Source organism: Scomber scombrus, chromosome 15 (genome assembly GCF_963691925.1).
Source record: "Scomber scombrus chromosome 15, fScoSco1.1, whole genome shotgun sequence".
Taxonomy (NCBI): domain Eukaryota; kingdom Metazoa; phylum Chordata; class Actinopteri; order Scombriformes; family Scombridae; genus Scomber; species Scomber scombrus.
In genome coordinates, this window is record NC_084984.1 from 25,006,037 (window position 1) to 25,030,160 (window position 24,124).

The 24,124-nt window shown below is 38.7% G+C and overlaps 1 protein-coding gene across 1 annotated transcript; it reads right to left on the minus strand.

Annotated features, from left to right (window-relative positions):
• Positions 1-1,860: 1,860 nt before the first annotated feature.
• On the minus strand, positions 1,861-23,979 carry LOC133995648 (cingulin-like protein 1). The gene is made up of 20 exons (XM_062435125.1): positions 23,950-23,979; positions 23,646-23,773; positions 23,360-23,444; positions 13,918-14,421; positions 12,082-12,372; positions 10,453-10,551; positions 9,795-9,965; positions 9,596-9,697; positions 9,306-9,364; positions 8,402-8,549; positions 8,213-8,317; positions 7,693-7,845; positions 7,309-7,476; positions 6,912-7,085; positions 5,598-5,687; positions 5,409-5,492; positions 3,727-3,845; positions 3,192-3,300; positions 2,565-2,728; positions 1,861-2,199 (listed from the first exon to the last, which is right to left on the minus strand). The coding sequence occupies exons 1-20, from the start codon at positions 23,977-23,979 to the stop codon at positions 2,079-2,081; spliced, it is 2,904 nt and encodes a 967-aa protein (XP_062291109.1). The 3' UTR covers positions 1,861-2,078.
• Positions 23,980-24,124: the final 145 nt, after the last annotated feature.

Genomic DNA, 24,124 nt, shown 5'->3' on the forward strand with positions numbered 1-24,124 from the left:
TCTTCTTCCACACTTTACTAATTTACTGACATACATCTTGTATCCAGACAGTATTTACAGATTACTCATGAGACAGAAAATGTCTCATTTGTTGCACTTTAAACATTTGCAAACTGTATTTTTAGTAAACATATTGCTTTCCATCCTGAGTTGTTTAAGGCAACCACAGTCAAAGACACACAAGATGCATTTCAAACAAAGTGTAAAATGAGATTTCCTTTTTTTAATTTTTTTTTTTCGGGAGGGGGGTTGTTTTCTTTGTTACTAAAAAATCAAATCCCAAAATGTTATCAAATGAACAAAACCATCAGAGGCGTAGTGAGTCAATACAGCAGCAAAAAACCCTAAAAAACAGCTCTAAAATCATATATTCCATTCTCTGAAATTATTTTTGCCCTGCACGCAATTGCAAATACAGAAAATTCAAAAATCTTCAAATGAAAAAACAAAAAAGACAAACACAAAGAAGTATTCAATATAAATAATATCCTAAATGTTGCTTAGTTGGGAATTTTAAAAAAGCAACAATCACATCCAATGGTGAGATCCCTTCTCCACAGTTTCACCTTGTTGAGTGTCATATGTGTACTGGTATGGAAAATGTTCAAATACTGCAGATGGATGTGGCCAGCTCACATATACATGTTATACCAAACAGCTATTCCCTCCTTATCAAAGACCTGTCAGCAAAGCGCCATTAAAAAAATAATAATAAAAATGCTGCTAAATCTGCGATGACAATGGAATTTACAATCAACCAGTGATACCTTGATTTAAATGTGTCACGCTCCAAACTGAAGTCTGCTGGTGACTGTTCAGACCCAAGGCCGTAAAGCTTTTGTGCAATTGGATGACCTATAAAACTCACCCTACAAAATCTACTTCTGGCTCTTTAAAGCTCCAACTAAATTCTAACAAACTCTAGCTGTCTCTACAAAGACAGATGACTAACTACACAGTACCTTAATCAAATACTTATCATCACCTTATTGTCCCCAGTAGGTTTTCCCTTTATGTGTGTCAGCATCTCTTTGCACCAGGCTCCTGTACATTCATTTCATGCTCTTTGGTAAACAAGTAGATCATGATTCTAGTGCATATTCAGTGATAGAATAATGTCTAACTTTATTGCTTGACAAGTCTTTCACATTGACAGTGAAGCTGAGTCCACCAAGAGCTTCTCTCCATTTATATGTAAATGGAAACTGGCTACTGTTGTACTTCTTGATCCTACCAGAAGAGGGCGATACATAAATAAGGTCTTAATTTCCCACAACGTTTCCAGGAAAGAAGAATACAATTTGGTACAAATTATATGAAAAATACTGTAGACACACAGCTCAATTTCAGTGAATCAGTGAATTAGTTCCAATGAATTGCTAGCATGAGCATGAAAGATCAGTAGGTCACATGAACATGCATAAAATATCATGTTTTTCTACGGGCAAGGATACAATTTAACATGCATGGAGAATAAATATAAAAGGAGCAGTTATTACGAGTAAATTAAAAATGCTGTCTTTGTTTCTTCTATCATCAGTACCAGAGTTCTTTCCAGGAAACCTTCTGGAGAATTATTAGGAAATGACTGGATCCATAAATAAAGTGAGCCAGTAGTGTTGAATGAAAAGATCCTGGTGGACATCACATGTTGCTTCTTTTTTTCTTCTCAGAAAGAGGCCAAAAAGCTAACAACACTGTAGCTGAAATGAGCATCTGCCATTAATTCTGTGTTTAATGCCGATGAGTGAATATAGTTCAGCATGAGTCAGAGAGCAGAATATCTCTGACTCAGGGTTTTTAAAGATCAATCTTTGAAGCTCTGAAATCACGAATAACGCCAGTGTGCAAGTAAACTTTTACTGAAAGAAAAATGTCTCTCTTATGCAACTTGCAGACCTTTCTTGTGTATTAACATGATATAAAATAGTGGTGATGTGTTAAAAAAAAAAGTTACATGTGAGCACATCCTCTCTGCACTGTCAGTGTAAAGATGTAGCCTGTTTTATGCTTTTTAAAAACTGTACACGCTGGCACACACACTTGTTTTATAGTGAGGGACGGTGGAGTGTGACGGTTTACGCTGTGGACGAGGGGCTTGTTTGCTCCCTCGGCGGCTGATCTTCATCTTCGTCGTCGACGCTGAGGTCAAACCTCAGGTTATCCAGAGTCTGACGGATTGACAGAGTCTCCTTACGCCTGGTGAAGAGAGACACAGACAGATGTTATCTGAAGGTATGTGAATATGAGAGAGGGAGATGAGTATAAATATGATACATCTATGACCTTATTTTGCCGTATAGAAACAGTACTCAGTATATTAAAGACCATCTGAGAATTGACACGGTTCTGCCTGTCTGGTATGTTGTGTATTGAACTATAAAGATGGAGCTGTACACCACCTGTTCAACACCTGTACATGTGTGGAACCAGACATTTAGCCAGTGGACAACAGTTGATAATTACCTTCTATGCTACACTGGCACCTTTACACTGATGTTAATTACTGTGCATTGCCCCTGTTAAAAAAGAATACACAAATAAACCCAAATATGTATATGTACTTTGACTGCAGGTGTTGGTCGAGCAGCTGCCTCTGCAGACGCCCGCTGTTCTCTCTCTCCTCGGCCAGCTCTCTCTGGGTGTGGCGGTACTGCGCCTCCTTCCTGCTCACCTCCTCCTCCGCCTCGTTCAGCTGACGCTTCAGGGAGCGCATCCTCTGGGTCATCTGGAGGACCAATCACAGAGCTCCGGTTAGTTTGGACAGACACATTGAGCGTAACAACAGAGGCATAAAAACAGCTCTCTTCATTTAATTTGATGTGCTGAAGCTGACTAATTAACACTCTATATTCCCTGTTGTGTGCATGAGTCATTATGTCATTATACATACAGTAAATAAATATCTCTGTGTGCAACATTTCACTGCATCATACAAATATGTCTCTCTAGAAATAGCATTAAGTTATCTGTGTCCAGAAGAGTTGATTAGAATAGTCTATAAATATGTACAATTATTAAATTATTGATACATGAACTCCTTAGAGCCTCATCTCAAATCCAGCACGCTTTGGAAAAAGACATCTTTGATTTCAGTGAGGCTATTCTGACTGAAGACACACCATTTGGCTGTTTTGTGATGCTGTACTGCCCCCATGTGGTGAGAGTGTGTATGTGTGTGTTTGTATTACCAGGTCTTTCTGTTCAGTAGCTATCCTGTGCTCCTCCTCCATCTGATCGCTCATCTCCTTGATCTTCCTCTCCAGTTTACTGATGGTGTTTGTCAGAACTGCTTTGTTCCTGCACACAACACACACATATTAACCAACAGCTCACTTTACAGGAATGTAGTCAAATCTGAACTATTCTGCCAATCATGCTGCTGGAGTTGTTCTACCTTTCCAAGCAGCTGTTCTTCATGAATTCTAATCAGTCAGCAGGCTTTTGGAACATTATTGAGTTCTGTAATCCATCATGCTTAACATCAAGTTTGTTAATTATGGTCAAAGTTAAATTGTATGTGGTGTGTGATTGGTTGATGGATAGGTTGGCAGATGTGGTGGACTACACAACTCAAGCATGTTTCAATAGTCTGCTTATTGAATCTATCATCTACTGATCAGCCTATGAAAATGGACAATTAAAATGTAACTTATACTTGACTGGCAGGTAGAACAGAGGTTTGTTAAAAATAAAAAATAAAAATAAAAAAGTCACGTGACTGACCTCTCCTCAGTCCTCAGAGTGTTCTCCAGTTCTTTGACTTTGCCCTCTGCCTTGGAGATGGCATCCTCTTGAACTTTGGAGCTCTGAAGCTCCTCCACCTCCATACGCTGCTCACGGAGCTGCACACACACACACACACACACAGATATTTTTATTAGAGACAAGCTATTTGTTTTAGGAAAAATACACGCATTCTTTACACTACCGGTTTAGGGTTATAAAGTTGTGTTGGGGACACAGGCAAATGGTTTATGATGTTTACCCAGCCCTTCATGCACCCCCATGAGCGTTTTTGTTTACTCTTAACTTAGCTAGGTTTCAAGTGAGGTCAACCTGTCACGCACACATAGTGATGTATGAACTACAGGTGTTAACATCATTGTGTACTGTGAGGTGTATATAAACCGTCTCCACCTAGCATGCAGTGCACATTCTGTCAGAAAGCTTCCGTGTTATTGATAGATGTGACTACCTTGGTGAATAAACCAGATAGACAGTTATCTAGTTGTTACTTCATTTGTTTTACAGAAAATTCCACAACACTATTAAAAGCACCGTATCCTCTTTTCTTTTGTTCTGTGGTTGTTAATTATCTTTTTGTTCTATTTCATTGTATTTTTAAATGTATTTATTGTATCATTTAATTTGTTCTACTCTTTTACATTATTTTATCCTTATCTCTCTATAGTTTTATCCTCTTATCTTATTTTATTTGTTGGTTTCTTTTGTTTCTTAATCTCTTTTTTTAACCTAGTTTGAGGCCAGCTTTTTTACTTTTTCTTTTTAATCTATTCAAACCTTGTTTTTACTCACTTATTGTACTTATTTAATTATTATATTTCTTTACTTATTTTATTCCAATCTTCTGAGCATTTTTATTCTTATTTTGTCTTGCGTGCATTAATCTCAATTTGTCTTTTCATTTTGTTCTTTTTTTAAATCCTTTTCTTTATGTTGTCACTTGTTCTGTCTTATTATCAGCTTGTCAATCAACTCATTGTAAAGTATTTTGAACCACACTAGCCTGTATGAAAGGTGCTATATAAATAAAGTTTGATTGATTGATAATTATTGAGATGCTTATCTTATTTTTTAACTTTTAAATATTCAGTATAAGTCTGAGGAATTTGATAAGAGAGATGGAGAGAGGTGTTGAGAGGGGGGGGAAAGGGATGTCATTGAAATCAAAAAATCTAATTGGGATTAATGTAGATGAAAAGAAGAGGTCACACACACACACCATGTTTCCATCACTTCAGGGGACATTACATTGACTTACATTCATTTACTGGACACCTATCCTAACCGTAACCATAACCACTACATGCCTAATCTTAACCCTTATCCTAAACTTAACATAACCCTAAACTTATATTAACTTTAAATCAAGTCTTCACCCTAAAATAAATCATTTACCTTAAGGGGACTTGCTTTTTGTCCCCATAAGACAGGCGAGTCCCCATAACATAACTGTGTGAACAGATTTAAGTCCCCACAACATTAGGAATACCTAGTACACACACACACACACACACACACACACACACACACACACACACACACACACACACACACACACACACACACACACACACACACACACACACACACACACACACACACACACACACACACACACACACACACACACACACACACACACACACACACACACACAGTACCTGTCTCTCCAGTGAACCCTTGTCACATTCCAGCTGCTCGTTCAGATCTTTCTGCTGAATCAGTTTCAGCTGCAGTTGCTCCGTCTGACAATAAACATGAAAATGTGTAAATAACCAACATAATCACATCAGTCAAACTGAATTAGGAATATTTTCAGTGAGCTCATGGCGTGTTCCTGGTGTGTTTACCTGTTCGATAGCTCTCTTGTGCTTGGCGGCCCATCTCTGCTCGCTGTCCTGCAGCTCCTCCAGATCAGTCTCCAGGTCGATCAACTTCTCCTGAGAGAGACACAGTTACAAAATAATAAGTCACCATTCAAACAACTTTTATTTGACACAGCTTCTGATCTGAGGTCACTCTCTCACGGTGACAACTGTTTGTCGTCTCATCAGCAGAACGTGCTCAGCCTATTTAGAAATGGGACAGATTAAGTATCTTTAGAAATAGCTACATGATGAATATTTGGGATTATGGAATTAGCACGCTGATTGCTAAACAGGATTTGCATAATTAATACCCCATTAACCCCAAACTCTGATGGTTTGCATGACTGATTAATTCAAGTGGACATCTCCCTGTTTGAATCATTAGGTCATGTATGTAAAACACAATGTGAATCCTCTCTACTCTGAGGCTGGAAATAGAAAGTTGAAAAACTAGTTGCTATTTTTTTTTTTTTTAATTCATCCAAAAAAAGTGAATCAAATTATTCTTTAATTACAGATATCCTTTTTTGGTTAGCAGTCTGCAATCCTGCACAGGTTAATCATTTTTATGTTGATGCTGCTTATAGCTGAAATTTATATACAGTCAACAAATCCCACAAAATGAACAAAAAAGTATTATGTGTTTATCCAAAGCCTGACATATCTTATTCCTCTCTGCTGAAGAGCTCCAACGTGATTGAAAACACATCAGTCAGCCACACTGTTGCACTGGGTGACATGTTCCTTCATTACCACGAACACACATCATGCCACCAAATAGTCACTAGAGCTCCAAATGTGTATTAATCCGCTGTGGGAAATAGTCCCCAATAAATACTTTCTCCTGTTGAGTAACATTTCCCTCAGAAATCTAGCACAAAAGCATTCAGAGCAGCATTTAGACATACATTTATTTTATTTGAAAATTTTCTAGAAATGCATTTTATGTGATTCAGTATTCAATTTTTTACTTGAAAGCCTCTAAACCAAATTTTAATCATTTGTCTGAACTGTTTCTATTTTTTAGGACATTTTTTCCTTCATCAGACAGTGGACTATAGACAGATGACTTTTGTTGTGATTTGGCGCTATATAAATAAAGATTGATTGATTGATTGAATGTGGGAGTTTGTGGTAAAAATGTTAAACCTTTACCACCAAAAAAGCTTCATTCCTCTGTTTTTAATATTTTACCATATATTTTGGCCCATAAAGCACTTTGAAACGAGTTATGTTAATTCATTAACTAATAACTGAAATTAGAACGCAGCCATGTTTGAGGTTACTGATCAATACCTGAGCCTGTTTGAGTTGTTTGGACAGGTCTTCTTTAGCCTGGTTAGCGCTGTGCAGCTCCATGTGGAGGTCGTCCACTGTCCTCTCCGCCTGTTTACACTGCAGCTGTATCCTCTCTCTCAGCTGGATCTCCTCCTCCAGTGTCCGCTCCTTATCAATCAGCTTACCAGACACCTGCACGAAAAGATGGGAAAACACACAGATCCTGAAGTTGCGTTCATACTAAAGATGTTCTCAACTATTATCCAATGACGTTACATCAAAGTGACACCAAATATCCAAGATGCTAGAACGTGTGACATGCATGTTAACAGGCTACTTTAGCGTGACGTGCTTAAAGCTGATTGGAATTCTGAGTGTCATGTCATCTCAAGTGGAAATAATCAAGTGGAAATACCTCTCCCTGCAGTCTGTCCACGAGATCCTGTAGTCTGTTCAGCTCCTGGTCCTTCTCCAGCAGAGACTCCTCCAGCTCCTCCACCCTCAGCTGGGCATCCTCACGCAGCTTCTGCTGCAGGCTCATCTGTGCTGCAGACTGTGTGGACACCTGCAGAGCCTCGCTCAGCTGGAAACACACAGAAACACATTAGTAATTGTACACATTCACCTGTGATTACCAGCACAGCTCTAAATATGTGTCGCTTGGGGGAAAGCTTCCTTTACAGGAGCATGATGGTATCTAATGTACTGCTGGGGAAAAGGTGTTTTTGTTCACTGATTACTGGAACTATACTTTGACACTTTCTGGTTTTTATTTGGTCAGATGAAGCTGTGTCTGTACCTCGATCTCCAGTCTGTCGATGGTGATGTTGAGATCGGACGTCCTCTTGCTTCTGGTGTCTTTGTCGACCTCAAGCTCCTCCAGCTGTCTCTCTGCAATCCACAACTTCTCAGCCAGAGTCTTAGCGTGCTGCGTCTGCTTCTCCAGGTTGTCCTGAACACACACAATAACATATTACAAGATGTATTTTCATTTTTAACCACTGCTGTATTTGACTCCAACAGGTTGTAAAAAAGCATTTAGGTTAACTTTACATCCTTCAGAATATTCATGTCTGTGTGCTGGTATAAAATTGTACCTCTGAACAGGAAGTGAGGTATTTTTGTAATCATTTGATGCTGCAGCTGTGAATTCTGACCTTCAGTCCAGGGTTTCACAATTGTGCCACGTTATCACACAGATTTAAAAAGGTGTGTATTTCGTAGGTGGAGACGGTATTTACCACGTCTTTTCACACACAGGTCTTCAGCTTTTATTCTTTCTAGTTGTTCATCATTGTTGCATTTGTGTAACTGTGTACCTCAGCATCCTGGATCTTGTTTTTGAGGGACTGCTGGAGGAAGTTGAAGGCGTACTCCTGAGTGTTGGCCTCCACCATCACGTCCCGGGCCTCCTTCACCTCAATCTGCACGCAACAAGACGAGTCATCATCCGAACACACTCGCAACTACAGTATCATCCATCTATCCATCCATCTATCTCTTCATACCTCCATCTCTCTGAGTTTCTCTCCCATGGCTTGGTTCCCTTTCTCCATCTCTACCATCTGCTCTGTCATCTTCTTCATCTCGATGTTCAGCTGAGCGTTGGTCCTCAGCAGGTCCTCGTTGTTCACCAGCAGGCCGCGCATCTCATACCTTTAGAGAGACATTTATCGGACTGTTACGTGTCAAACTTAAAGATTAAACAGAGACGACAGAGAGGAGTGAAGACAAAGAACAAGAGGAGAATAATGTAATGCCAGCTGAAAATCCCATTTTTGGTGCACTCCAGAAAAGTAGCACTGGACTGTATGATCAGTATACTGTGACATCACTTGTGGGAGTGGTTACGTGTAAAAAAAGGCTTCAAACTTTCAGTCAGAGAGGGTAGTTCAAACAATAGTTACTCTGTAATGAGACTTAAAGGGAAACTCCACTTTACTCTGTAACCACAGTAAGAACATAATATATAATAATATAATATATATGAGAAAGAGAAAAATTGGATTGAACAGCAAAGACAACAGGGAAAGAAAGAAAAAATGAAGGAAAAAAGAAAGAAAGAAAAAAAGACAAAGAAAAAAGAAAGAAAAAGAGAACGAAAGAAAGAAAAAGAGACAGATAGAAAGAAAAATGAAAGAGAGAAAGAAAGAAAGCGAAATAAATAATGAATGAAAAAAGAAAAAGAAAAAAAAAGAAAGAAAAAAAGGAAAAAGAAAGAAAGACAGACAGAAAGGATGAAAAAGTAAAAAGAAAAAAAGAAAGAAAAAAAAAGAGAAAGAAAAATGAAAGAGAAAGAGAAAGAAAGAAAGCAAAAGATTGAATGAATGAAAAAAGAAAGAGAAAAAAGAAAGAATGAAAGAAAGAAAGAAAGAAAGAAAGAGCAAACCATAAAAAAGTATCATGTCTGACCTGATCTGGTTCCTCTCCTTCTCCATCTCCACACTCTCTGCTTCCAGGAACTGGTTACGCTGGAGAGGACATGCAGTACACCATCAAATATATTGTTATTCTCTTCTAGGGTAACCAAGGTTCAAAGTCTGGAGCCAGTATACCGACTCAAGACTTATGCTCAGTCTGCTGAAATAGTCTTGATAATATTAAGTCTTTAAATCTTTATCTATCAGCACCAATCCCAGCATCACTTCTCTCAAACCTTCACTATGTTCAGTCAGGCATCCGTATGACATGATGAGCCCTACCTTCTGGCAGGCATGCAGCTGTTTGGTCAACTCCTCTATGTAGTCTTTCTTATTGGGCAGAGTGGAAGAGCGCATGCTGTAGTGGGTGGTGGCAGGTATCACCTATATATAAATATACAAACATGAAAAATAACATTAGAATGTGTGGAAGAGGTTATAAGAGTGTGTGTATTAACTGTGTTGGTGGCAGTAAACGTACAGTGTTGACAGTGTTGACAGTGTTGATCTCAGCCCTCCTCCTTAGGGTGTCGTAGGTGGAGAATCTGGGGCGGGAGGAGATTAGGGTGGCAGGGGGCACAGGACTGGTGCTGCGACTGTTGAAGGTGTACAGGTTCATCTCTGAGGTGGCAGGAGACAGACCGCCCTGTGGCTGGAGAGGAGGAGGTGGGGGGCACAGGGAAGGCTCAATAATCATGACTCTACATTCTAATTAAAACATCAGTCCTGTTCCTTACTACATTTTTAGTATCAGTTCATCATGTTTATGTTACAGTTAAAAAAGACTCTTCTAACAGGCTCTTCTGCAGCCCCTCAGTTCAGCCTCTGTCTGAAACAGGTTGTTTTAGCTCCTGTCTTCTTAAGGACCGCCTCCCAATAAGCCCTCTCTGTTCTGATTGGTTAGCTTTGAAATTCAGGCCACCCATGATGCTAAGTCAACAAACCATGGAACAAACTACAGCTGTAGGATTTCACAACTTTTTCTCATCCTTGACTTAAAATGTCAACTTCTCAAATACACCCGCACATCAAGCCAACGCTGAATGGAGATATGAGAATGGACGATGCAAACAATACATGGAAAAACCTTAGCAACAAAAGGAAAAAAGACATTTTTCTTTTCCCGAAACATCACAAACCTTGAAGTCAGGCATTCGGTACGTGGGGTTGTAATCCACGGAGAGGGCTGAGGAGTAGGGACTGTTGAACACTCTAGGAGGGCTGTCAACAAAACCCATCTGTAAACAAACAACACAACACGGATGTCAGACATCCGACCAATAAAGAAAGGAGACAGAGAGAAGGAAAACAGGAAGAAAGGTGCACACTGAGGGCAAATTCAAAAGTGCAAGTGTAGCCAAGATGGTTGGTGTGCTGAATTTATTTGGTTTTCATTCTGATGTATAAAAAGAAATAACGAGAAGTGAGACCGCAACAAAGGCAGAGTTGTAAACTGCTGCCCAACAGTGCTGACCAGAACCCTGTTAACGAAATATATTTTAACACTGAAATATTTTTTTACTTTTTAACTTTTCTAAATTGATATTCAGATACAATTCAGATTCAATAATTTAATCCAAAACCTCTGAATACACCACAACCTTGTTAGAGATGCTCTTTCTTTAACATGATTATTACAAAAGCTGGAAAAATGGTATTATACTAATGGTAGATATGTAATTATACTAAAAGACATATTTATAAGACATGTTATTTCTTTAACAGGACGATTACATTATTAGCTTTAAATTACAAATAATTACATGTGGTGACTTATGGTTGATAATAAATGATTGCATTTGTGTCATTTACTGAATCATGTCATATTGCAAGCATGCATGAAAGGTGCCTTTAAAATAGTAGATTACAGATAGTTAGATGCAAGACAAAAGACATTTGACAGTGCATCATTCTGAGTTTCTCAATCATAATTTAACTTGACTGATTAGGATCTAAAAACAGTTAAAGGAATCCAAAAATATAGGTCATCACGACGGCTAGTAAGAAACCTTAAATCTGTGTTCTCTCCAGGAGATGGTGCTGTTCAGTAACTGGAAAAGACACATTTTTGTTGATAAATTAAACATTGATCACTTTAAAAGGAACAATGAATATGTTATGTTAAATTATTGATGAATTGTGTGTCAGTCGAGTTACTTGCAGTATAAATAAGGAATAAAGGATACATTTCTATTTTTGTCATTTATTGCTAAAAAAGTCATGTTGCAAGGTGCCATATTAAGGGAATTAGCACAAATAGATGAGGGATAAAGGGGTTCTTAGATCAACATCGCATCACTAACTGTTGTCGTGGAAAGAATAAGATAAAAGGCTAGAAAAGGATGAGAAAATGGAGATAAACCTTGTGATAACAGTCAGATAATCAGGATGTGAGGGATGTTTGTACCCTGGAAAAGATCTCCACTTTTACTTTTAAGTCCCAAAAGTGTAATTCTTGAAGGGAGTATCAGCAATTTGGAACAACAGATCACTACTCTGGAATGAAGGAAAATGGAACTTCAATTTAATTACACGGGCAGAAGATGATAAGACTTATTGGATAGATGGAGATTTTTTCATTGCAGATTCATAACAGACTTTTTTTCCAGGAGATGGCACTGTTTAATAACTGGTTTAGTGTTTCTGGAGTCGTTGTTGCCCAGCAGTAAAACAGCATGTGATTATCATTAAAAACTATCTCTAATCTGGCTGATCTGAATCACACACACACACACTTTCACACAAAGTCCATGATCTACCTCACCCACCCGATCAGACATAGTGTCCCAGTCCCGTGAGGCCAGGGACTCTAGAGACCCTCGGTAGTGGTTGTCCCTTGGCCGGGAGGTCTCCCATCGGGCCAGCCTGGGGCCGTTCTCTCCCACTGACCCTCCGCCTCCTGGACCATCTGCATCCCTGCTACTCAACCCGTTGGTCTTCAGCTCGTTGTTGAGGAACAGCTGATATTTTGGGTTCTGCATGGTTGTTGTGGATCGGGGTGTGATGGGCTCATCCTCTGACGGGCTGTCCAGCTGCTTGTTTAAATCGAGTTCAGACTCCTGGAGGAGAGGGGATGAAGTTTGGGAAATGGAGATGAATTAGCCTGGACATTCTCAGTTATTTACAGCAAAAAGATGAATGTGGTACAAGTGTATTATAGGGGAAAGTAAGAGAAAAGTTATTTGAGATGCAAGAAGTTGACACAGGAATTGACCTTTGTCAGGAAAAGAAATACAGAAAATTAATGAAAATCAGGTTGCACAACTCTACTTAGCATACATATTTTAAGCTATAGTGCCTTTATCAAGGTGCTAAATAAGGCCACCTTGAGAAAGCACTTTTTATGGCCACTCAGGAAGAATGGCTCCACCACAAGCTGACAGACACAAATCAATGAAATACTATCAGCTTGTACAGTTATTTTGGGTATTGTGTTATTTCCATATCCAGCAGACGCAGAGAAAAGTGATCATCTCATTGGACTCTTGTTTGTTTAATATTCACTCTCCTTTTAGCTCAGTTTCAGTTGATGACAGAGCAGAGACTGAACCAAACAGTAAAACAAACAGTGCTACATAACCAAAACTATGAGCTAAAAGACGTTGAAACACTCTGTAGAGCTGCAGAGTTGCTGAACTATTCTACTACTCTTTGCTACCTCTTATAAAGGGAAAGTATCAAAACACATTTGGGAATAAAAGTTTTGGACTCCAATCATGTGACTTATGATGACTCAGACCAGAATCATGAATCATATGGTAAAATACAAGAAGTCACAACTTTAACACAGATGATTCATGACTTCACTTGGACTGTAGCCTTCTGACTTGTAATGATCACTATCACTGTCTAACTCTTTATTTTCCTGACAGCAGTTGAATCAATCCAACAACAGGCAATCACATTGCATGAGCAGGAAGAAAAGGTGTGTTTGGTAGTGCAGACAGACAAAAAGACAAAAAAGGTTTGTTGGTACTTGTTGGACTTGACTCTGGACGTCAGAGCCACAATTTGAGACTTACTTGTCAGTTTCAAAACAACAACCTTTCTTTTGTGGTACTTTTAAGAATCAACTGTACCTCCATAAATTTACATTTTACTTTGCATGTGATGTTTTCATTTGAAAGTTACTTTGCTCATACTTCAGATAACATACAACAAAGCCACAATAAGCTGCTGGATTCCAAATAGAAACTCAAGCAAACAAAATGAAATAATGCAAACAATTTTATCTGTCCCAATCCCATTTCAAGCAGTATGAATCAACACAATCATAGCGTGAAGATTTGTCATTATTATTTTGGACCAAAGACAAATTTGGCAACATGTGAAGATCCTTTTCAGGGAAAGAATCAAAGAGAAGGAGTGAGAATTAGATCTGGGAGTCTGAAGGCGTTTTGATTAGTACGATTGTTGAGAACATGCTTTAGAATCTCGTCGTGGTTTAATGCTTTCGAGTCATTGTATCGATTGGGTACGGCACTTGAATCATGCAAAGAGATGCATTTAAAAACCTGCAGTGCCATGCAGTTGTGCCATCTTCATGCAGAGAGCTTTTGGTCTCATGCAAGGACGGTCGGTCAATCGGTTTTTGTTTTGCTTACCGATCCCATGCCAGAGTCGGCCACAGAGTCTCTACAAGAGTCTGTGGTTTGTGTTTTGCTTCTTGCTTCTGAATCATTCTTCTCAGTGCTGCCTCCTGCTGGACAGTCGATTCTCGCTGTTATCTGACTAGTGTTGTTGGTTGCCCTGAACGCAGGAGTCACTGTAATGCTAGGAACCAGACTCTCGTCTTGTCTGCTGAGTGCCGGTATGGACGGACTAGATTTGGACATTGAAGACTGATGAACCAAATTGGAAGCAAACTTTGGGACTTGTCCTGTTCCGGAAGAAGTGCTTTGTAACAAGCCAAAAGAAGAGTTGTGATCCGGACCCGAAAATCTGGTAATCAAGTTTTTGATGCTGTTGGCTCGGTGCAGATATGAACTTCGGGAGAGGCCTGAGGGTGGTTTCTTCTCACTGGCTCTCCTGCCCTGCTCTGCTTCCTCTTTGTTGGTGGTTTGGTGAGAATTAAGTGGCGAATGGTAGGAAGAGGACTCAGATGCCTGCTGAAAGAGGCGGATTCCCAAAAAAACTGTTAAGCAGTGTGTTAGACCAATGTTGCAAATCAATTAGCAAAGCTGCTTTTATGACAATGCTGAATAATTTGATGACAGTTAGTTTACACAAACAATACATAAACCTCCAATGAGCTGTTAGATCCAAACACATCATTCTTTTTATTTAAAGTTAAACTTGTTAGAAATGATTTTCTGACCCTGAAAGCAGCACTTTAAAACCAAGTCTCTAGCTCTGGGACCTTTGTGTTCTTCTCCCTGTCTCTATGGATGTTGACTGTTTAAAATGCATACATAATGACGTGAAGCCCAGTGTGTTTGTGTGTGCGTATGCGTTATATCCTGACATAAATCCCTCTTGAGAAACTGCAACATCTGCTCGCTCATCTGAAAAATCAACCCCACCCCCCCCTTCCCTTCCCTCCCCAACACAACACCCCACTTTCTCACACAGAAATAATTAGATCAAAATGTAGAGAGACCGACTCCAAAAATCCAAAAGTCCACCGGAACTCACAAACCAAAAAGAAGAGAAAAGAAGAAACAAAAAAATGTTAACATTTTTCATACATTTTTTTTGCCAAAAGGCCACTCGAATAAATCCAACTTTAATTAACAATCACAACAAGAAGGCCGATGCCACTTAGAGAAATGAAGTGGCGTACGTCCAGGGGGTTTAACTTTCAGGGCTCAAGAGTCCAAAGCACCGACTGTCCTTAATCCAGGGACTCGCCTGGCCGCCTCCCCCGGGGATGGCGAGCCGAGGCCGGGGTGAGAGGGGAGCCGGGCCCTGGGAGAACTGAGGGGGGGGGGGAGGAGGTGGGGGAGCGTCTGGGGTTTAGGATCACTGCTAATCACAGCGGTATTAAAATGTTTACAGGCTGTGGTGGGATTAGCTGTGAGCTGATGATTTTTTAATGTTATTATTTTTTGCCCTGTAAGCTGAGCGAACTCTTCTGGTCTCCCAAAGAAGGAGGAGACGGGGACACAGTGGTCGGTGATGAAATGTGTCGTGTTGTGGCGTTTCTGTCAGTACATTTGAGTTTCACTTGATAAGGAAGAGAGGAGATCACTTAATAAGCAGATAAAGTCACATGAGATTTTTCTGAAATAATTATAATTTCTAATCAATTTTTATTATTGTTATTGAGATTTTAGAATCTGAGAATTTGGGTAAAGATATTAGATTTTACCCATAGAGACAGAAATGTTCAGACTATGTGAAAACTGTTTTTCCTATGTAAGACAGCAACAATTATTTTTATACACTGAAGATCACATTTCTTTCACATCAGTTTATATTCAAATATAGTTTAGATATTGGTTCTTATTTTCTGATGAATAAACAATTTATTTTTTGAGGCTAGTTCTTTTAGAAACCAAGATAAGAAATAGGCATCAACTTGAACCTGAACTTAAATTGAGTTCAAGTTGGGAGACGAGGAAACAAACATTAACCAAAAACAGTCACACAGAAAGAGCTTCATTCAGGAAAACCACGTCCACATTCCCCAAAGTCCTCAACACACACACACACATACACGTACACACATTGGTCCTCCATTCCCCGTGGCCTCACTACAGTACAGACATATGGTGGAGAGCTGTACACCATCTGACCCAGATAGAAGACAGCAAAGCATCCCGGGAAATACAGTGAATGCCTCGCTGATGTTTGGTACAGAAGCGCTGCAGGGTTTTTCTCAGGGATAAAAGTTCAGTAGACGCGGTCAGCAGCGGGGCTGTTTGAATGTGTTTTTCTATTTTTACCTGATGAAAAGCTGCTCTGATTTATTATCAAACAGCAGTCATAATCTGAGTATGAAATATTATCATTTCAAAACCAATTATGACTGATATAAATATGTTTTTATGTAAGACAAGTATTTTTTATTATTATTATTTTCAGCAATACTAAATGAGAGGGAAAAAAAGTCTTTTGGAATTAATCCTTACATTTTTATATCTTTTCATCAGGTTGAGTGACTTAAAATGAACTAAAGCTAACTAAAGCTCCAAACCCTACATACTACATTTCCCATAGTGCAATTCAATAGCATATTTTTGTTAGACTCTTCCAAACCCCACACCTCCAGCTTATAACAAAACCTCTCTGTTAAATTCTGCAGTCTCCAAGCTGACACAACCTTGATGACATCACTATGACATCATCAGGGTCACTTTCGTAAAGCCTCTTCCAGTCACAGAAGACATTATACAACTGCTTTTACGGGCTGATATGCAAAACTAGTGGCGCCCCTTTAACTGTGCACCATTCTGACTTCATCTTCTAGATATTATAGTGAGAAAAATCTAATTTGGTATAGAAAGTGGAAATATTTGGTGATGTATTTGTATTTGATTACGTAGATTTCTTTGATAGACAGGCTGGTTTACTCAGAGATCACACAAAGATTTAGCTCACGGCCATCTGCACACCAAACAATAGGAAATATAATGACTTTTTTCCAGTCGGAAACAATAAATTTGATCAACAAAACTTCAAACATTTCATTATTTTGTCGTTTGTGGCCACCTGAAAAGCTTTGAGGATGATGATCTTCTTTGTCTTAATTTTAGCAAAATAAACATTTCACAGTCTCACCAAAAATACACGTTTGAAAAGGGATTATTTTCAGCTTTGAAATGCTCATCAGAAACAACATTTTTATATACAGTACTTTCTAATGACAGAAGAAAGCTACTAAGCATGGCTGCTTTTTTCGCTCCTTCTGTGTATTTTCTAGCTTCCTCTGGTAATATTTTTTAAGCTTCTTTTATTTCTTTTGTGGTTGCTGCCAAAGTCTTCTGTTTTTTTTTCCTGTTCTTTAGTTTCTCTGGGTTGTTTCTTGCTTCTTTGGGTAGTTTTCTATTTTCCTCAGCCTGTGTTTTAGCTTTTTCTATTTATAGTTCTACTTAAGGCACTTTAGCAGAGTTATGTAGCTTCTTCAGATTGTTTTCTAGTTTCTTCAAGCTTTTTTTCAACTTCTTCAGGTTGTTGTCATGCTTTTGTGATTGTTTCCAATGTCTTCTGGCTGTTTTTTTAGCTCCTCTCTTGTATCTTTCTAGGTTGTTTGTTTTTTGGTTGGTTTTTGTGGTTGTTTCTTCGTCAGGTTATTTTTTGCCCTGGTGTCTTCGGGTTGCTAATTTATTTTTCTAGTTTTCCCTGGTTCACTTGTAACTGTTTTCTAGATTCTCTTCGAAACTTTTTTCATAGGATACTTTACAGAATGCATCAGGGAGCAGATGATTAAATGTTAATAACACGTAGTCTGAGTTTGTGTGTGTGTGTGTGTGTGTGTGTGTGTGTGTGTGTGTGTGTGTGTGTGACTACTTCTCACTGTCTTCAATTCAAACTACATTTCAAACCATTCTCACAAACATGACTTTTACCCTCGCCGCTACTTCACACTCACAACTTCTCCTCACTTGGCATTTCACTTTTCCTCACTTCCCTCCAGCTCAGACACCTCTCATCACAATCTGAACACACACTCACAGAGTTATTAGTGTGAGACACATGTATCGCCGTCGCATCAAACACTGAAATATTAACCGCGTTGTCCAGGTTGCTGGAGTGACACACAGATGTAAACAAGCAGATGCACCTAAACGCCACACCAATGCAAAGCTGTCACCGTAGAAGAGCGGGAGAGAGTGAACAACAGCATTATGAAAAATAAAATAAATAACCAATTAGTGGCAGCAGTCTTGTGTTAGACACGTACGTCTCTCGCAGAGAGCAAAACGTCGAGGTACGTTTGGCCCGAAGCAATCTGCTTGGCAATATGTTCCTGTGTTGTTGTCGTTGTCGTTGCCCCCCCCCACCCCTCCCCCTCCACAATGCTGTAAATAACAGATTCATCAACCAACCGGCGCTCTGTCCTCGCCTTTAGGCCTGCCCGCTTTTACACTTTGCCTAGCCGACAATCATCCCTTCAACAGGAATATTTGTTACAAATCAGGCTGAAATCTGTCAAACAAATCCTGGATGTCTCTTTATTTCATGTGGGAATAAAAAAATTAAAAAAAAGAGCTCAGATAATATTCAATCCCTGGATTTATTTCATTTGAGTAAGCCTATCAAATATGAAAAATCTATTAGTGATATATTAAATATGGATAATTAAAAAAAAACAGCTTAATGAGGGTTCCTGCATATGTTGTTGTAGAGGTAGCAGTTACTCTCAAAGCACAGAGACAAAGTGTTAAATGCTTCTATTTGGTCTGCAGTGTGAAACGCTGTGAAATACTGTGTTTAAGCAGAAATAGATGGATCTTGTAACCTGATGAAACTATGTGATTATATATCAGGTTTTTTGTCAAAAATGGTCAATTAAATCACAAGAGAAAATGTTAAGAATCACCCTGAGATAACAGATCACGGACGTGTAAAAACAACAAACAACATATGTATTACTTATGCTCTGGTAAATATATATGTGATAAATAATATGATATTAACTTGTATATTAAACTAGTGAGAAATGCAAATGCACTTAAGAACTCTGTCCTGCGTCTGACACTAAAACTTATGAATCACTTTTAAAACTCTACAGTCCAACTAAATCAGAATATTATCAAACTAAAAATCATCTGTCCTCCCATCCCTGGCTGCTCTTTACAAAACATATTTTTCCAAAAACATTTCCCCATGAGCATGAATCGCTGCAGAGGTTTTGTCTTTGTTTTACAATCCAGATGTTCTCGACTGATGACTAACTACACCTGTGTCCAATGTTTGAAGGATAAAAAAGGATTATATTCTATCAAACTAAGTATTCATTTGTTTTTTATGGTTTTAAAGAGTTGTATGTTTTTTTGATAAATACTCAGATTGTTTTACAGTCTCTGGACTCAGTTTTAATGAACATTGATAGTTACTTGAGCCCCATCAGCTTCTCCACTCAAACTTTCACAAGACCGACACTGTAATTTAGAGACAGAGTCCAAACCTCAAGTCATAACAAAGAGATTATGTCAAATTATGTCCGTATAAACTTCCTGGGTCCCTGGCTGTCTACAGCTTAGCTTTATGTGTGATACAGCTCCAGCCGACAGATACAGTATTTGGAGTTTGGAATTGGAGTGGAACAGAATTCAAAATGCCACAAAACATTTTTAAAAACTTTTCTTTTTTGTTGAAGAAAGTTTTTTTTTTTGCTTCTTTGTAAAGAATTATATTCATTTTATTTTATTTCATTTTGAAGCTCTGGTTTAATTTATTTGCTCATTAAATTCTCACTCACAATGCAATTCTGTAATCTGTGGCTCAGGACTTAACCTTTCTCTGGCTTTTTAAATCATTATGGATGTTTCAGCTTAATTAATACATTAATAAATGTTTACATACATATTTTGATGGTGTCACATATATGAGATAAATCACAGGACAGACTGACATCATGTTCACCAGATTGTGCCACATTTTAGAGATTTCCTCTGTGGCTGTGTTCACTAAATATATGATCCAACATCAAATCATAAATCCAGGATGGATCACTGAATCTACAAAACCTCTTAATTAAATCTAAATCAATTAGACTTCTGTCTAATCAAAATTATCGTGATTATACAAATCCTGGCTCATTTTATGTCAGATTAGCCCCAAATAATCTGATAAAAAGGTCACTGAGCCTCTTTTAGGGCAAAGTGGCTGGTCTAGATTAGCGGGAGGAAGTGTGAGATCGCAGGCTGAAGATGTCGAGGGTTGGAATCCCCTCACGCTCCCCTTCCACTGAGCTCTCCTGAGCAAAACGGGAAGAGGAATTTGCCTCTTGCTTTATGAACAAATGATTTGGGGTTAATCAGGGTTAAAAAGCACCACAAGCTAAATTCCGTCAGCTGTAAATTCCACTTTTTCCCTTAGCTGACCTATTTCCATTTAAATCCACATAATAAGTGCTAGAAACAGGCCAAATCCCAAAAAGCTGACAGTATGGTAAAATAAAGGGAGGAGTGCTTCTATACTGTACCCTTGAGGAGAAGAACTTGTAAAACAAGGTACATTTCGGCTCAGAAGCAATGCAGGAGGTTGTGTGAAGTTCTTATTTGACTGTAAAAAGTGTCTTGCAACAGTGGAGCATTACACCAACTGACACACAGCATACTTTATATATACAGAAACAGTGAAGGTATAGTAGCTGAGTCCTCCCAAGAAGAATGACAGCATCAGTCATGTAAAAAATACAACATGTGTTTACGTTCAAGGGACAAAGACCTCGATCATCTGGAAGAGTTATGACTCCTCTCAGCTGGGAGCAAAGGAGGAAGTTGTATGATGTATCGGGCAACAAACGCCAGATTAATATAGACAGTCAACATTAGTTTGCTTAAACCATGAACACAATCCTTCCCTCAACATAACCAAGTGGTTACTATAGTAACCACAATGACAAAAGTCCCCTGATGTTAAGCAAGTCATTATGTTAACGCAAACCATCATCTTTCACTAATCCTGCCTCAACCTGACCAGATCTTTACTACAGTGGTTGAAACATGTATCATATGTTGTGTGTGTGTGTGTGTGTGTGTGTGTGTGTGTTTCCCTTTAGAGACACATGTAAAAAGTGTCTGCTTATGTCCTGTCTCTCGTCATTATTGTTCAAGTAGCCTAACATTAACTCGTCAAAAATGTGCATGTGATTAATATTTTGAAAGCACAGACACACAATTATTTTGTCCTTTAGGTATGATGACAAAATAACCTTCCATAACCAGGCATCATCGTACCTGGTGTAGATCTCATTACTGAAGCAGTGTTATTAAATACAGTAAATACAAATGACTGTGTGAAGGATTTCTGGCTCCTTCTGTGTTAACACAATTAATCTTATTAAAGCTTTTAGAGTGTGCAAGCATTCTGCTAAAGACTAGATGAACTTTGTTTACTTTGCTTTACTTATATAATCTTTGTATACTCAGCACAATTCCAACTAGCCTGTAAAAATGATCCCACTCCTTAAAATATCAGATTTTTGAAAAGACTTGTGTTTAGTCAGATTTTGGAGAAGATGTTCTATACATACAGATGGACAGAAGAGGAGTTAATGTGATTTGATACGTTTCTACAGATGTTTTGATATTTTTTTATCCACTGTGCACATCGCTACTCCTATGAATTCAACCACAGCAGCTGTCAAAGGTGAAGAAGCTCCAAGATAAATATGGTTCACTTTCACTTTTAAATCTACTACATAATGTGTATTTTTCAGAAAAAATCTGTACAAACTGAAAACCGTGAGGCTCATCTATGTTGTTGTATTTCATGTTGTATTTTTGTGCAGTGTGTTGGCAGCCGACCTGTCTGCTGTTTTTATGTTTAAGCGTCTGGAGTTAAACTGTGATGACACTTTGACAGGTTTCCCGTTATAATAAGACTCCAAACCAGGTTTCTTCCCTCATCGTTTCCTGTCACAACTGTGTCAGTCTATTATGGGTGTTTTTTTAAGGGAAAGATGCTAAATGTGTATGTGTGCATGTGTGTGTGTGTGTGTGTGTGTGTGTGTGTGTGTGTGTGTGTGTGTGTGTGTGTGTGTGTGTGTGTGTGACAGGCATAGCCAGATGAGCAGGCAGATGTTTCCTCTGTCTCTACTCCGACTGTCTGAGAAAGACTGACAACAGCTGGACTGATGCCAGACACACACAAACACAAATGCACACACACACACAAACAAACACACACACACACACACACACACGGGACAATATTCCACCTCGACACAACTGCACTGAGAGGTTTCTTTTCAAGTTTTATTTTAACATTATTGGTTATTTTACGTCTACTGCATACTGAACTTCACTTCAACAGAAATATATTGCTTTGTCACATTCAGTCAATGTTGAAAGCTCTTATTTCTGCCCAAACCTGCCTTTAAAGTTCACCTACTAACTTGTCAAATGTTGGATGGATTTTACCTCTTAGGCATTTTAAAGATAATTACCATGAGACAATTTGAGCAGAGATTGCTTTGTATTAAAAGGTTATAACCCAGACAGGTTGGGAATGACCGGTTTAGATGATGCATTTACAGTATTTGTCATGTTCGAACACTTCTGTTTTAAAATAAAGCATGAATCAACCTGTCTGCTTCTTAAAATGATTGCAGATACTAATTTTGTTAGATTCATTTCCAACGAAAGCAAAGTGAGTCATGTTTCTGTCCAATCTGATGAAGGATGACCTCAGATGAATATCTCAGTGAAGGAGGGAGTCATTGTACAGCAGCCTACTGTAAATGAACTCACTGATCTAGTGTAAACCTCAGTGTAAACCACAGCATGAGACTGAGATTTCAAACTTCTCCCTCAGCCTCTGATTGGTCATGAAACATGTTTGATTTTTCAACTGGAACATAGCTCCTTGGTAATTATCCGTTTGGTTTGTAGTTTGTGAAGTTCCCACTGAATGCGGGTTGAATTCATTTTTGCTCAAATTGATTTGTCAAACTCGGACTGTCATTTTGTCAAGAGAAGGGAATTCTTGTGGGAGCTGCTGAAATTCGAGTATGTCTCCTCTTGCGAAAAAAGCTACCGTCGTACTCTAAACTGAACCGAATTTTTAAAAGGATTAAAAGAGCTCTTGTGTTTCGAGTTTTAGCCGAACCCTAATTCTATAAAAATGAAAGGTAAACATAGCGTTTTAGTTACAGCGGCGGTATTTTAGCGTCAACAGTGTTTGAGTTTATCCCTTTGTGTGGTTTCGACACAAAAACCAAACCATGTGTTGTTGGTTTGGGTTACAGACCGCTGTAAGGCCCAAAATCGCTTCTACAAACAAACAATAAATACTGTTAGGCCCTGTTTTTCATACTTTTTACAGTGCCAAGGAGGAGATGGTGGAAGAAAACTCTCAAGAGTGACGTTAGACACAAAACAGAAGGGAGTTGTGGATGCTGAGAGGTGATTTAGATGTTTAGTTGAACTGTACCATGTTGTTTTCTTGTTCTGTCTCGTTCTTTCCCTGCATGCTGCGGTCGCTCGCTCTGTTAGTGAAGATTTCCTCTTTGTCTGCCCTGAAAGACAAATAAAAAGTGAAATCTCTCAATACATGATGAAGCTTTAGATGGGAATAAAACAACTATGCCATGTTTTATGAGTGAAGTAAATGGAATAAACCAAAGTTAAACCTGTCGGAATGTTGTGTTAGCTACCTGTGGGATTGTTTGACTATTTTCTGTGTGAAACAAATCAGTCTCTGTGTCTCTTCCTGGTACCTCTGCAGGTCTTGGGTTAGCAGGTTACGGAGTGTGCTCAGTGCCTCCTCCTGGAACACCAGCCTCTCTGATTCCACCAAACGATCGGTGATAGAAGCCTGAAGCTCCCGAAAAGCACACAACTGAAACTGGTGAAAGAGGAAAAATAATGGAGTTTATTGTGAGTAATTGGCTTTTCTTCTTCATGGGACATTTATTTCATGATTTTGAGTATTAAAGAAACACTTCCCTGAGGTTGTCATATTTACTTAAACACTCATTCTCATTCCTCCACTTTCCTCTTGTTTGAACAGCTTTTGCGTACTTGAGCATTGAGTATTTCTGGCCTTAGCATCAGTGTGTGTGACAATATAATCAAACCTCAAAGTTTACTTAGTATTTTTTTTACTCAGCATTCAACCAACGTCCTGTGGTCTTAATTAATGAATAATAGAGTATGAGATGCTGTCAGTATCTGATTACTTTTTAACCTGACATTT

What these genes read in the sequence shown, in the direction of transcription:
- LOC133995648 (XM_062435125.1), bottom strand. Translation starts at nt 23,979, where the DNA reads ATGCTAAGGCCAGAAATACTCAATGCTCAA. An exon ending in CAGAACAAGAAAACAACATG is followed by an intron (nt 14,422 to 23,359) that starts GTACAGTTCAAC and finishes CGCCTCTTTCAG; the next exon opens with CAGGCATCTGAGTCCTCTTC. An exon ending in AGCTGCATGCCTGCCAGAAG is followed by an intron (nt 9,365 to 9,595) that starts GTAGGGCTCATC and finishes TGTCCTCTCCAG; the next exon opens with CGTAACCAGTTCCTGGAAGC.